The 15,775-nt window shown below is 41.7% G+C and overlaps 1 protein-coding gene across 1 annotated transcript; it reads right to left on the bottom strand.

The window, feature by feature from the left end:
• Window positions 1-231: 231 nt before the first annotated feature.
• Window positions 232-15,691, bottom strand: TMEM169 (transmembrane protein 169). The gene is made up of 3 exons (XM_062578862.1): window positions 15,620-15,691; window positions 3,104-3,535; window positions 232-2,156 (listed from the first exon to the last, which is right to left on the bottom strand). Exons 2-3 carry the CDS (start codon window positions 3,405-3,407, stop codon window positions 1,534-1,536), a joined length of 927 nt encoding a protein of 308 aa, XP_062434846.1. The 5' UTR covers window positions 3,408-3,535; window positions 15,620-15,691; the 3' UTR covers window positions 232-1,533.
• Between the last annotated feature and the right edge of the window lie 84 nt (window positions 15,692-15,775).

The raw sequence follows: 15,775 nt of genomic DNA, 5'->3' as shown, positions 1-15,775 counted from the left end.
CTACACGCATGCAAACAGTGGGCTGTTCTGGGTTGGGGGCAGAGCCAGACTTCCTAGCAGCACCAGCTGAACTACAGCACTCAAAATTATGGATGTTTCAAACATTTGTAACTCAGTCCTCATTACGGTCTATTATACATCTCTCTAGACTTCCTCATGTGCCCTCGTTAGGCCCCTAAACCCAATAGTGCAATGCCAATCCCCCCCCCCCCCCAAAAAAAAAAACCACAACTTTTCTGCTAGTAATTTTGTAAATAGACAACTAAAATTTCTCCAGCCTATGGGGGCCACCTCAGCCTGGCTAGAGACACCATGCAAAGTTCCAAAATTGGAAAACCAATTATAAAAATGAGACATTGAGACATGATCAGAGGAGGAAGTATAATCCATTGCTCTTCCACATAATTAAGCAGGAAATGAGTGAGGGGATATTTCCAGAGTTGAGAAATTAATGCAGTTTGCACTTGCAGTAACAGATGTGGGCTCAGGGACATCCCCATTCTGAAAGAGTAATTCAGCATCTCTTCCATAAGGGCAACTTGAAAAACAACCATTTCAGTGAGACTTTCCAGTCCCAAGCACAAATCCACAACCTTAAATAGACATGCCACCAGTCTACATATAAATGGCAGTGACATTCAAACTGACCAGCCCTCCTCAGAGTAAATGTTTCTTACTTATATTGTAGCTGCTCTGACTGTAGGCTCTTGGTTGTTCTCTTGCTGAAGACTCCTGAAGCCCATTCCTTCCTGTGAATGCACTTACCAAGATCAAATGCAGATACATCCTAATCACATACATGTGCACCTGCTGCAACCTGAGGTTCTTGGTGACATATCTGCCACACAATTACATTCCCACACACTGCATTACAGAGCAAGCCCTAAACTTTGATCATGTGATGGATGCATTTCAGGTCAGTGTATGTCGTGTGCTTTTATCAGGAGCTACACAAATCCTGGGCACAAGTATTGTAGTAGGCTATCTTTCAAACTCTGACACTGTCTCAGCAGTTAGCCCACCTGGAAGGTTTGTTCATTTGTCTGAATAGCTGAAAAAGTTTTGCCAGCTAGGAAAACTGCAGGAATACTGCACACATTGCAACTTAGCCTACAACTCTGAATGAGTTCCTGTCTCCTAAAATTCATCTCCTGAGTAGAGTCTTATTTTCAGTGGGTCTACAGTTCACTGTTATCTTCTATTTCTTAAGAATAACTTTACAGAAGCAGGCTTTTCAGCTTATATACCTGCCATCCCACATACAGGCCCAGCCCCATGGATCTGGATTTTCTCACTATTCTACAAAGTTGTAATTAGCTAAAACAGATGACAAGTCATTGGAGAGCCATGCACCTCCCCACTCAGACCACAAACAGCTAGCATACTTGCATTCTGTCACATTTAAAGGGCACTCTGAGCCCAATATTTTATCTTCTTTATGTTTTTGTTTAAATATATTTATGTATAAAAAATCAGTTATTTTCTAGATGAAACCACTTGCTTATGACCAAAAGAGTCAGCCAGGACAAAGGCTCAGACTGCCGAAGTCTCAACCCCCTGTGCAGAACTCTTGCCAGAGAGACTACCTGAGATATTATCAGAATCTAGCAGCTCGACAATGCTGTACGGAGAGCAATCTTCCAAACCTAGCTTGCTGCAGAGCCAGCCACAGAAGCCCTTCTCCATATCCCTGACAGCATGCCACCAGTCCCCAAAGGACCATGTTACCTGGGTCACAGCTGAGTACAGGCCTAGGGAAAAAGATAAAACCATGATTATAATTGGATAGAAGATGATCAAAAAGGGACAAAATGTGATTTTGTGCCAGAAGGTCCTCTCTTCATTGTACACCAAGAAGATGTTATACCATGTAATGGTTCCATAGTAGAAAGAAACCACAAAGGACATTACAAAAATGATGGGGAGGCAGATAATGGTCCAGAGGATGATATGGGGGCCTCTGTCCAGCCCAACATCACATGTCTTTTTCTTCTCAGGTATGTCCTCTTTAGGAGGTTCCTTTGACTTAGCAAGTTCCTGCAGCTCTTTATCCGTTAGTGTTACATGGATGTCCACCATCTGACCCTTCTTCTTTCCCCTGGTGATTGTTCCAGTCAAGGTGACATATCGACTGTCTAAAGGCATACTCCAGACACCTACAAATACAGATAAGCTTATCAACATTAGATCTTTTTTTGGTGCAGAACATTTTTTATAAGTTCCTAAAGGCCATGAACAGAATCAGATAGTACAGAGGGAGTTATATTGTATTCAGCAATACAAAAAGGATGGGACGCAAAAAAACAGTGCAATATAAAGAAGATATCACAAAAGAAAATGGAAGAAAAGCTAATAAGGGAGAAGACAGGAATTCTAGATGGCAAAAATCAAAACTCTAGCACCTTCACTGGGGACAGTATGTTAAAAGAAAGGGCTGAAGAGGCTTACAAGAAAGTAAGCTGGTCTCCTCACAGATTACTTCCTGAATAGCATGGATACTTGGGATGAATTAGTTAAAAACAAAAATGACTCTTGTTATGGAATAAGCATATCCACCCATGGAGTTATTCTAGAATAGCTATTATTCCACTTTAAGTTTGCAATATATCTCAATCCAAATTAATTTTCATTCTAATAGGTCAAGAAAGGCACCAGGAAGGAAAGTGTTGGGATGTGTGCCATACCATGTGTGTCTGTGTCACAGACTGCCTTAGCTTCCAGGTGACATTGACTTAGATGGCCCCTGCAGTGGTACTGAGCACAAGCTCAGTGGGACTGAAGTATTCTTTCTCCTGGACTTAATTCTGACTAGCCTGGAAGGCAGTCTTCAGAGGCTTTTCTAGTGAGGCTGGGCCATTTGAAGTGGCCCATAAAAACAGGAAGCCAGCAAAGAAGCATTAGGATTGGACTTAGAATTCTAGACTCAGATATTTTGTTGTGGCTGAAGGACCAGGAGTGTGCATTCACATTTATACCCCTTATACACATTTATACCTTTTCTGAACCTTTAAAATGGCAGCAAGAGCTCAAACCTTTTTTTCCTGCACTGTCTTGGTGGGCAGTGACTTGTCTACGGAAAGGGGATGTTCTCAGGCATACATACCATCCGCCATGGAATGACCCAGGAACTTGGAGCCTTCCTCGGAGCTCCTCTCCTCTCCTTCTTCATCTGCCTGCTCTTCTTCCACCTTATTCTCATTCTCCGACCGATATACTATTATTGACTCAGGACGGGACTCTTTCTTCTTCTTTTTCCTCCGGTCCATAGTAGCTTCTCCATCAAAGGTGACAGTTGTTGCCACAGCCCTCCTCAAGGAGCCACGGCGTGGGCTGTGGGTTCCAGGCTTGTTTTCTTTCTGCACTGTCTCCTCCATCCCACTATTGCTCTCAAGCATCTCACTTGGCATCTTTTGGCACGTTTCCAATCTACCAGTTCCTACACTTAGAAATCATTGATATCTAATGGTTCCAGGAATGCTTTATTTCATGAAGGTGCCTCACTGCTGACATCCAAACTATGCACTCCATTTCCAGCCTAAAATGAGAGAGAAGGCGGAAAAAGACAGTGTCTATTTCACACCAAATAGAAAATATTGCCAGAGCTTTCCTGTAAATGCTCACTTCCATCTGTTTTAACTGTTGTGTAAGATCTTTATTACTGTCTTGTACATCAGTTTTAATATACAGATACATGTTTTTGTAATATCATCTAACCCTGATTCCTAACTTCTAATTTTAAATATAAGAAAGAAAAGATACTCTAAGATGAAATAATATTAACATTTACAAAAAGAGATTAAACAAGCACAGCTTATTGGTTGATTTTAACATTCCTCTGCAATTCTAGCAGCAAAGAGAAGACAATAGGTTTGGCCCAAACACAGGAGAATGAAAAAAATGAAACCACAGACAAAAATTGAGTAGTTAAGGGACTGACCTAGATTAGAAACAATTACAACAATTACAATAGCTATATTGGTGCCAGCCTTCCTAATTTTGAGTGTGTTCTGATTTACAGTCCATCACAAGGATATTACAAATAGTAATCAAGTGATGCCAGAATGAATGACATTTCAAACCTCTCCAAATTAGCATTAGGAAGGCCTTAAAGCTGAAACTACTATCAAGATGACTTTACTGGGGAGGGAATTTGAAATCACAGCAAAAATCATTTGACTTTGCAGGAAAATAAAATCTTCACAAATCTGTAAAACAAATTTAAGGGCTCAGTTTTTACTCTTCCTTCAAGCAAAACTATTAGTAAGTGACACTGGTATCTGTGGGAATGCTGCCTAAGTAAAAAAGATCTGACTGAACATGCATTGAGGCAAACAAGCCCTGTTCCACCAACCTGGAACAGGCAGAGATAATGGTTCTCAGATTTCACAACATTTAAAAAGCTGACTGTGCCAAGTACTCATGAAGTATTTAGGTACAAATATTAACACACTGAGGAACATTTTAACAACTCTCAGGAGCTGTTGAGCATTTACATATTTAAAAGAACCCACATGACCAAGAATTAAGTTTCTACCTAATATCTGAGTCATATCTTTAACAGGAAATTAAGAAACATTGTTGTCATAATTAATAGCCCAAGAAATTCTGGTGAAATTGTTTTACTTGAACAGATGCTGGAAGAAAAGTGAGCATTTTTAGGTTTGGCACTGTGGTCCTGCTCTTCCCCCAGAAATATGGTTTTGCTGGTTTGTTTTGAAATTTGTGGTAGAACTTTAGATCAACTATTTATACGCCTCCCTCCAAAACTATTAATTTCATCACTTTAACACCTAAGACTGTGGCCAGCTGCCTCTGTGTGACTTTAAAGAAAAAAGAACTCGACAATTTAGATAATTTTTTGCATTACAGAAAACATTCTTGCATTATAGAAAACAAATCTTCACTGGTGATTAAAAGACAGATATAATGAAATTTAAAAAGCAAGTTACAGCATATCCAGAAACATAAACTACTTCCAAATCACTGGGCATAGGAATATCTATCTTTGCCAGCTCTGCAACATGGCTGGGAACAGATTGTTTAGACTGCCATCTGAGGTTACACCTGCCATGCAAAAAATGTATGCCTGAATTTGCAGACATACTAGAAAATTGCTCCACAGAATACTAAACTAACTACTCAATCTTCTTGCTGCAGTGTCAAATGCTGTACTTAGAACTACTTAGAAGCAACTTAGTTTAACTATTTTTTGTTGATCAATATAAGAAGGAAAGAAGAGGCATAACTATGATTAGTGTTCTAGACTAGTATATCAGTGTGGTTTAATTTGTGGGTTGTTCAAGATCACTGCCTTCACATTCTTCTCCCATCCCAAATTCCAAATTCCCCAATTTTATTCCAAAGAGAATGGAATAAAAACAATACAGGAATTTTGCCCCCTTTGGGTCTCTGTGAGAAATATGCCTTGCGTTGGGGGGGTGGGGGGAGAGGAAGGGTGAAAGGAAAGGAAACAAATCAGCTCAGGAGAAGCAACTCCTTGGAACGACTCTTGCACTTTTTCTGCCTGAGGAATGTGGCCTTTATATCTGGAAGTAGCATGCAAACAGCTAGTTTTCCATTTACCATAATATTAAAGAGGAATGGGATAGGCGAGAAACTTCACAGTGAAATATAATGCTTAGCTTTCAACTTCACCCTTTTAGGTCCAAAGCAAACCATCCATTGACTTCAAAGACAGCAAACTCTGGCTCTAACCTTAACAGGACTCTGAGATCCATGTACCTCAATTTTTCATTTAATATTTTTAAAAATGCCTTTGTGGGGCAAATGTCTATGAAATAAATTCAGTCTTTTTAATAAACTTATCTGGGATATACAAAGAGGCTCTAGCATTTTTTTTTTTGAGGATTAGCAGTAATACTTCATGTTTTACCTCTACAAAATTCTAGTATCACTTGATTGAGCCTATGAGCCTCTGCGATAGCAGTGAGAGTCTATAGTTTCCCAGAGGTGGTGAAAATAATGCAAGTCCAGAGTCACTGAGAAGCCAAAAGTATCACTGCTAGGATGATCTTCTGCAAGTCTGGACACATGGATATTCAGCTGGGATTAGATTCCACAAATTTCTGGCTGTAATCCCATGCTTAGTCTCTACTGCCTTGAAAAAGAGACAGATAAATCTGGCTAAACTAAACAGCAACTTGCCAGTAACATTTAAAGAAACCTCAAAGCTAGAGGCCTTGTGGTTGGCCATTTTTTGTTTTTTTGAAGTTTATCCAGCTGTGACCTTGTGTAAACTCACATGCAAATGAAAGCAAAATGGCCAGTGCAACCTTCCTCCCCATGGCATGATGAGAGCCCAAGGGCCACGAAAGATGATAAGCTAATGTCAGGTCTCAGTGTGATGCCAAAGGCTAAAGACTAAGTGAACTGTGACTATTTGAGGAGGAGCAAGATAATGTTATTTTTGAATTTGGCACAGATATGATTGCTACTGGAAATCTGTGTCCAGTTCTCGTGCTCACAGATAAGGCAGGATGCATACTGATGACCAGACATCTGTGAGCCTTGAGTTACCTTGCTAGGTCTGACATTCCCACTCCCACTGTTGCAGCTACTGTCACTGTGAGTTACCACCTATATTTAGAAAAAAACACCTTGGCAGGAGGGCTGTCATCGCAGTTTCTTCTCTAGCAACTGAGCTGTTGAGAGGCAAGGGAGTGGCCAATGTGGGCCAAGACCCTGAGAACCATTGTTCCGGTTCATGAATCTTAGCCCTTTGGATAAGGAAGTACTGGAGCCCAGATTATTCTCTTTGAAAGGCAAGGAGGTAAAATCTGATGTCAGTCTACATCAGGAACAAAAACTTGGTGAAAAAGATCTTCTAAGGATGCAATAAGATAAAAAGCTGAAGGACACAAATACAAGGTAGATACCAGGTAGGCATTTGAACAAATGTGGTAGGTGTCCTTTGATATACATCACTGGGAGCTGTGGAGAATTATCCTATCACTGGAAACTTCCAAATCCAGACTACGTATCTTTCTAAAACTTCACTCAGAGGTACTGGGCTGGAAGAGGCATTAATGTAAAGAAGTTCTTTAACTTGTATTAGATGAGTGGTCAGACTAGAAGATCACAAAGATTCCTCCTGATCATAAACCTGTTTTCACTCCAGACCACAAAGAGATGAACTGTGTCCCTGTGGTAGATGAAACACAAATTTATTCCGTTCTCAGATGTCATTGTCCCATGTGACAGGACAAGAGGCAATGGGCAGAAATTGAAGCCCAGGAAGCTCTGCCTGAATGTGAGGGGGAATTTCTTCCCTGTGAGAGTGACAGAGCACTGCAACAAGTTGCCCAGAGAGGTTGTGGAGTCTCCTTTTCTGGAGATATTCAAGGCCTGCCTGGATGCAACCCTAACATGCTCTAGCTGACCCTGCTTGAGCAGGGAGGTTGGACTAGATGATCTCCAGAGGTCCCTTCCAACCTTACTGATTCTACGATTCTATGTCAGTCCCATCAATACAGTAGCTAGAATACTCTCTGCTACTCAGGCCTAACCTTCCGAACACAACACCTTAGAAACACTACCCTCAGCTCTATGTCCTTTAGCTGTTGACAAAACTGCTCATGGACACTGGTGAATCATGCAGGTTCACACCCTAGTCTGATTTTTGCTGGGAATATTTTCTCAGTAGTTGTGAACGAAAAACAGGCTCTTACAGAAAATCACAGTAGTTTGAACAAAGCTTATTCCTTCTCTTTCCTTTTTCTTAATGTCCTGTAAGAATGAGGCCAGCTCTCAGCATATTGCTAAGGGAGTCTTGAGAGCTCTGGCAGCCTTGCTCCACACAGCTTTTGATAGCACCAACTCTTTCCATGTTTGCAGTGAGATCTCCACTCCTTAAAGCCTTGCTGTGAAGATGAAGCTTGGCAATAGCTGTGCATCTATTATCAGCGATGACTGTCTTCCACCTGGGAGCACAGAGGCAGACAGAAATCTAGTAATTGTCCATGGGAGGTAAAGGAAAGAAATGGTCAAATTTCAGAGATAACAGGGAGCAATTTATTAGCCAAACAAATTTATATTAATCTCCTTGTGAAAACAGATGGAAAACTGTGGGGAGGCGGCTCTGCAAAAACACTGTAGAGAGGAATTTTTAGAAGCACAGTCTTCTGTTACTATGCAGGAAAGCTACTGCTGCTTACGCTTCCCATGACAGTACTAGTCTCTGACACACAAAACAGGAGTCTCAAAGCTTGGTCTTGCACCATTTAGGTCAAAGAGTTTTTCCATTGGTTTTCAATGTTTGATCCTGCTGCCAACAGAAGAGAAATTACCCCGTCTACATGCAGAGAGGCAGGAAGAGTCTTCCAGCAAGCTAATAAAATCCTTGATCTTAAATCCCTGCTGCAGCACAAGTAACCTTTTTATGACTGCTCAGAGCAGACATGAGAGGAAAAAATGTAGACTGTAAGCAGTGAGGAGCATCAATTTTTATTTTTATAGTCATATAAAATGTACAACATGCAGGAAGGACTGGCACCATGTCTTCACTCACATCACGCAGGGATTATCTGCAGAAACAAAAACAACTTGTGTTTTATAAGCACTGTGGGTTACCCATGGTGGGGAAGAGACCCCAGAGATCCATCTCAAAAAAGAGCTCCCCAGCCACAAATCCTCCTTTGACTGCTCCTTTTACCCTGGAACCCTTCACCTCACTCCCACCCTCCCATTTCCAACCCTTGGTATTTTTAAAGGAGTTTTCTGCTGGCAGATTGTATGCATGAAGAAAGGGGTAACAAATATATCCAGCTGCCTGGAACGGATCTGTCTGTTACCATCAATCACATTATGGCAGAACACAAAGGTCCAAAGCAAGACACGCTGCCCAAGAATATACAGACATGTAGCAAGACCTACATAAGAAACACACTTAATTCAGATCTCATGGTGGGAGAGGGCCGAACAGTAAGGCTCCCTAGACAGGTATGCCAGCTTTGGTTCTATTTTAAATACTGAAATAATTGCACATATACTCATCCTCGCCATACCTGCTGAAACAGAGAAACACTATTGTTCTTTCTTCATTTCAAAATTAAATAGCTTAAACTATTTTACACAGTTGCTTCAATTTAGCAAATAGCAAAGGCTGTGACGAATGAGATGTTAGAAGGGAAAGTGAGAACACCCCTTCTCTAAGCATATTAGTGTGTGTGCAGCTTGTGGTGGACTTGACAGGGAGATACCTGGCTGAAAATAATCCTTTGCATTTCAAAAGAAATTAAAAAGTTATTTTCAGCCAGATGAATTCCCTCATCAGGTTCACCATGATGCTACCAGTAAAGATGAATGAATGGCTAAAGAAGGGGAGGAAAACAACTTCTCATGGCAGTGATCCATAGTGCGGCTGGATTAAATGTCTGTTTAAGTATAGTATGAGGCACGAGGAGAAACACCTGCCTACAAACAAAAAGTATCACTAAATTGTTTCTGGATGACATTTTCAAAGAGTTTTTCTAGAAGCCAAGGGCATTTTACAGAGTATCTGTTTTATGAATCAGTTCTTTTTTTCATCTGCTGTTCCATAACTTTCCCAAATGTCACAGGATAATAACTGCTGTGCAGATCAGCTTTACTGAAGTCTGAAAAATAGCATACAAGAATAACTGTGCATTTGTATTTTATATTAAACAAAATGCCTAGTCATTTTTCTTGCATACCAACTAATTCAAAACCCCCAGACTCTGCTGATCTACATTTTTTTTTACAGCAAAAGCCTGAAGCGCTGTCTCCCTTGTCTCCACACTTCTTTGTCCAGACTGGTGAAAGAGAAATAAATTCAAACAAAGGACTCAAAGCTTCCACAAGCATGAGATCCATTTCCTTACATGTATTATATCATGCCAAGGATTGCAATGAATGGCACATGTATGCGAGCCTCCAGAGAGAACCATAGCTTTAAAAGGAGAATGAACTGGAAATGGAGATGGTTTGAAATTCTCAAAGCAATTCAAGTAGTTTAGATGTACATCTCAATGAAATTTATAAATGTGCTTAAATATTCTAGGAAAAAAAAAGCAGAGACAAGCACTCTCCCTTCCCCTATTCTACCCATCATTTCTGCATTTGCCCAAAGCAAGCAGGTTGTCCTGCACCTTTAAACACAGCCAGTGGCTACTGTAATTTCTGCCTATTTATCAGGTCACTGCTGGATTACATAATACCATAGGAAGAGCAGAACCAAGTCAGTCATATCACAAGTCCTTCGAGGCCAACATCCTTTCTCCAATAGCAGTGCTTTAAGGGTGCGATCAGGTGTGGCATCTGTTTTTATTGGTGTATCATAGAACCCGTAAGGCTGGAAGGGACCTCTGGAGACCATCTAGTCCAACCTCCTCGCTCAGCAGGGTCAGCTACAACATGTTAGACAGGGTTGCATCCAGGCAGGTCTTGAATATCTCCAGAGAAGGAGACTCCACAACCTCTCTGGGCAACCTGGTCCAGGGCTCCGTCACTCTCACAGGGAAGAAATTCCCCCTCACGTTCAGGCGGAACTTCCTGTGCTTCAATTTCTGCCCTTTGCCTCTTGTCCTGTCACATGGGGCAACTGAAGAGTTTGGCCCCGTCCCTTTGACACCCTCCCTTCAGGTACTTATATAATTATACTCAACTGTAATACCCAATATATCCTCAGTGTGAAGACTTCATATTTAATAGCATTGTGAGATGCACTAGGAGCTTGCTCCATACACCAAACTGTCGTTTTGATACCTGGCAAACAGTAACAACAGAGCAAGCATAGAGCGGTACATTAAAACAGAGTTTTAAGACCCTCACTTCCTTTTGCCACTGTCTCCTGTCCAGAGTGCACAGCATATACTTTCTACATAGTGTGTACCTAAATACATACACAAATAAGACACACTGGCACATCCCTATGACCAAAGCTCGCAGAGCCATGAAGCAGAAGTGGTGGGTGTGAAGTATTTCTGCTAACACAAGACAGCACAGGCTTGGTTAGCTCAAGATCTGGCTGCAAGTGGTTATTTCAGTGAAGGACTGCAAGACCTCCATTTCCTTTTCTCAGGAAACTATGTAGTGCTTTTGCCAGGATGTTTTAACACATGTTGGACGCCTGCTGATCTTAAAATAACTAAAATCTAGGACTCAGCATTAGCACCTGAGGCTCTTTTTCCTTCCTTCTTACCTGGAGGATCCCTGAACATACCTCACTCTCCTCTCCCTTCCTACCCTGCTCCATGCTGGTGAAAGTATCAAGTGGTGTTTTACTCAGACAACGTGAGAAATCACACATAGAAATACCTGCAAACCACAGAGCAAAAAGCTGCCGATTCACAGTCTGACAGAAAACACAGTCAGTTCTAAATCCTAATGTGGAACAGATGATTATCTGAAAAATAGTGTCACAAAGCTACACCTTCAAGTTCTTACTTGGGCAGGATATCCAGCGGCTTCCGATCAGAGATTTCTCTGAGTAAGAATAGCAGGCTGTGGCCCAGCAGTTGCTGAAGAGATAAACTGTATGCACATAGAATTGGAAGATTCCCCTGAGATTGCTTAATGCATTACATAGTAAATATAATCCAAGATATTTAAATGGATTCTCTAGCAGCAGGCATTAGTTGGCTCAGGGGACTCTCAATTGGATACAAGTGCAGATAAAGGTCTGTGATGCCAGGGTATTAAAAAAAAAAATATGGTACTTTCAATTGCAGACAAGTTAATGCTTCAGTATCATTAATAAGGTATCAGTGAGGTATGTGATTATTTGGGAAATCTGACAATTACAAACTGTTTGATACTGATATTCTACATCTTGTGAGACTACGAGCTCTGCTTTTGAGTGTGATACCTGTCTTTGGTGTCTCCTGTCATTTTTTAATTGCTGGAATGAAATTCTTAAGGATAACGATGAAAGGTTGTAAAATCCTGATTATTCCTAATTAGTTTGGAATCCCCTGAGATATCACTGACAGTGAAGTATCTTCAGAGGGGAAGTACCTAAACAGATCAACTGGCCAGAGTGCCTGAAGATTGGGAGACATCATCTCACAAGGACATCAGAAGTCATGAGACAGAAGGGCTCTCACTTGCTGGTGAGAGCTGGTGGAAGGAAAACAGCCACAGAGGACATCCGCAGGATACTGGAGAGATGTAAGGAAACAGAAATTCCTACAGCTTCTTGATCAGCTTTGGCTCAATCCAGGTATTTCTTGTGATAACTAAAGAAAAAAGGTGATTGCTGTCATACTTTGTGCAATCTTGGTGTCCCAGAAGAGGAGAGAGAAACCTGGAGCATCCAAGAAAGCAGAGCTCTGAGAAAGCAGAGGCAGCCAGACTGCAACCCTGATTTCTCTGTAGGCTAACTAAGAGAAACCCCATGCTGCAAGTCTTCCTTGTCCCTAAGGTTTTATTCTGGTACTGAGATGCTTTTCATTAAATCTCCTCAGCTTCCCCCTCCTTCTAAAAGGCTGCTGGTCCTAGGGATAACTTTCTTTGTTTGGATCCTGCTGAGGTTTCTCTCCTGTTCAGAGAAATCTGTTTTCTCACAACGGGTTGGTATTAAATAACCCTGAGACTTCCCTGCTTCGCCAGTACAGATTCAGAGTTATGGGAGGAGACAAATGAGGTGAATACACATGCCTCCCTGAAGGACAGCAGGCTAAAAGGAAGATTCAGGCAGTACATATTGCTGCCAGAATTTTTAAAGCATGGCAAACTACTGGAATGGCAGATGTCATCAACTGAATATCTAAACCATTGATGGCAAGGTACAAAATCAGCTTTTGACAAAAGCAGCCTTTTCTGAAAATGAGGCATTTCTTTTTCATCTTTTAAAAAATTAACTAGTTTATTCAAAGCCAAGACACAAACTGGAAGTTAAAAAACCATGAAAGTTAGTTTTCCCCTCTCCAATCTATAAATAGAAAAGTAAATGCTAAAGAATGACAAATGCTAATCTCTCAGTTTTTGAAGAAGCTGACACCCAGTGGGGGCAGCAGGAAGAGAAAAAACTATTAATACTTTTGCTAAATAAGGCATTTTGATATTTAAATGATAAATGTTTATATTTGAAATATTTATCATTTTTAAAATGATTTTAACTTCAAAAAATGTAAATGAAGACTCTGAGGCTTTAAATGCAGATTTATTTTCTTCCAAATGCAAGCTGACACATACTGCAAGTAAGACAAGAAAACAAGCCCACCCCAAAAAGCTCCAACACCCCCAAAACAGCTGCTGTCTAATCAGACACTCTTTCATAACACATAAAAATTAAGAATCTGGACATTACATTTACAGAATAACATAAAAACATAGAGAAAGAGCGCTCTTCTTACTGAATTTAGTGCCATGGCTACATGTAGTGATAGACCAAAATGTTTTAACCAATAAAAAAAAGGAATATTCCTGTGGGAATAAGAAAGTATAAATGCAAGAGAAGATTAAAATTGATTTCAGTTAATAAGATTTTCTTCTTTTCAGCTTAAATCATTTTGAATTTCAACCACTGGAGTAAAATCGATTCACTCCAAGATGCATTTTGAATCCTTGGTTCAAAGACCATCCTCACAACAGACACTAGACGCCACTGCCTTGCCGAAAATACCTGTGAAAGTTGGTTATCTCAGTTCAGTTCCTAGAGGATAGATTTGGTACTACGAGGAGCCATCCTCCATTTAATGCCAAGGAATGGATGTCTCCTTTTCTTGCCTCCTTACTCACAAGTCTCTATGCCTTCTCTTACATCTCTCACAGAACCTTTAAGCCTGTAACTTACAGCACTGCTGTAGTTACTGATAAATTCCAAAAGTTCACAGAAAACAAGTAAGTAATCTTTCTGGGGAAGCAAAAGCTCTCTAGAAAGAGCACTGAAATCTAAGAAGCAAATAATACGAACAGACCATCATTCTGGGTTTTCCTTGGTGGCCTGTGGCTCAGTAGGGATGGCAGGCAGGTTAAGATATAAAGATCCAGTTCACTAGCACAGATGAATATTTCTCCCTGGGATTAATTAAAGAACTCTCTGATATAGTCTGTCTAAGATATGTAGAACAGCCAGAGATAATTAATGGGGATCTGCAGAGTCTCCAGACTCTGAAAGATAAAGGAAAAAAAAACTTGCACTGTCACCCATAGAGCATTTCATGCTTTGCCTCCTGAAAGTAATGCAGCACTTCAAAATATCAGAGTACTCTGCAAATATTAACCCATCTGGAAGGCAACCCTGTCTAGCAGTTAGATCATACATATGTCTAAGTCACCATACAAAAATCTCTTTTTGTCTTGTCACTGTTTGCTGAATGGATCTGGATAGACACTAACTTCCCCTCCTCACATTTAAAAGGAGGGTGTTTCCTTTGAAACATACTGAACTTGAGAAAAAAATGACTTATCTTAGAATTTGCTTTGATCTAATGCCTTAAATCTCATAACATTTTTCAGTGAAAATAAATATTTTCTTGTGTTACAAATGAGAAAACCAAACCGAACTCTATGACTTTCCCCCTTCACATGTGTACTATTTTTTCCACCACTATCTTCACACATTAGCCATCTACTCTAAGAGAAAAAATAACAAAAAATGTGATAGACTTTCAAACATCTCTTCTATTGAGATGGACAGAGGAGATGGAACTTGGAAAAATGTTCAACATGCATACACTCCTCGGCACCTCAAAGCTGGTTAAAATCATCTGCAATGGAAAAAGATGATCTGTCACTTACTTTATTGTGGGAGAGAAATGAAAGTAACGTTGACTATCCTTTGTACCAACTGAATAATAAATACTTAGTTTACTGAGGGCAATCTGGAATTAAAACAACAGAAAGTAAGTTTAATGCCAAAATGGCTACGTTAGGAACACATCAACGGCTGTTGAAAATGGGATAATCTGAGCCTTTACAGCATCTTCCCAACAAAGTCCGTTTCCAAAGAGAAGGTTTGTCCATTTGCAGAACAGGGCATAAGTAGGTGAATACCAGAAGATTTCTCTGAAATTTATTAAGACATACACATTTACAGAATTAAACAAATTTCTCTTGGTCGGGGCTCCATTCCCCCGTGCTCTTGAGGGCTGTAATACGATTCCACGTTTCTGTGGAAGATGACCTGAGACAGTACCTAAAACCACGTATGGCTGAGAAAGGCATATCCCTTGGAAAAAATATGTGCTTTAAAGCAAATGAAACAGGTGAGGAGGGAGCGGGGGGTAGGACAGATCTAGAAAGGTTTTGTTAAAACGATGCAGCAGGAAAAGAGGTGCAAGAAATTACGAGTCACCAGGATGCTATTTTAAGCGCACGTGAGAATGTGAACGCGAGCAGCGATTCCTCTGGGGAGCGGAATATGCAACCTCCGGTCTTTACATTAACAAGAAACAAGAAGACGCCCCCCGAAACACAAAAGCACAGACGCAAGGGCAGAGCCGGCAGGAACCGCGGCCGCGGGGCTTGGCTCGGGGCGGCCCCGCGCCCCCTCCGCGCCGCGCCGCGCTGCCCCGCTCCGCGGCCGGCGGGTGACCTCGGCTCGGCCCCGCCGCGCCCCCGGGCCGGCGGCTCCCCGGGAGATGCTCCCCGCGCTCGGCCCGGGGCGGCCCCCTCGCGGCCCCCGCAGCCGCCTTACCTGCTGCCCGCCGGCTCCGCCTGCAGGGCGCGGCGCGGAGAGCAGCGCCGCCGCCGCCGCCCCGGGCGCCGCCGCCGCCGCCGCCTCGCTGCCCCGGCGCTGCGCTGGGCTCCGCCGCGGCGCGGGCGGGCGCGGCCGCGGGTCACGTGGCGGCGG

The sequence above is a fragment of the Rhea pennata genome, chromosome 6, assembly GCF_028389875.1.
Source record: "Rhea pennata isolate bPtePen1 chromosome 6, bPtePen1.pri, whole genome shotgun sequence".
Lineage (NCBI taxonomy): Eukaryota > Metazoa > Chordata > Aves > Rheiformes > Rheidae > Rhea > Rhea pennata.
This window is presented reverse-complemented; position numbering and strand designations above follow the sequence as displayed.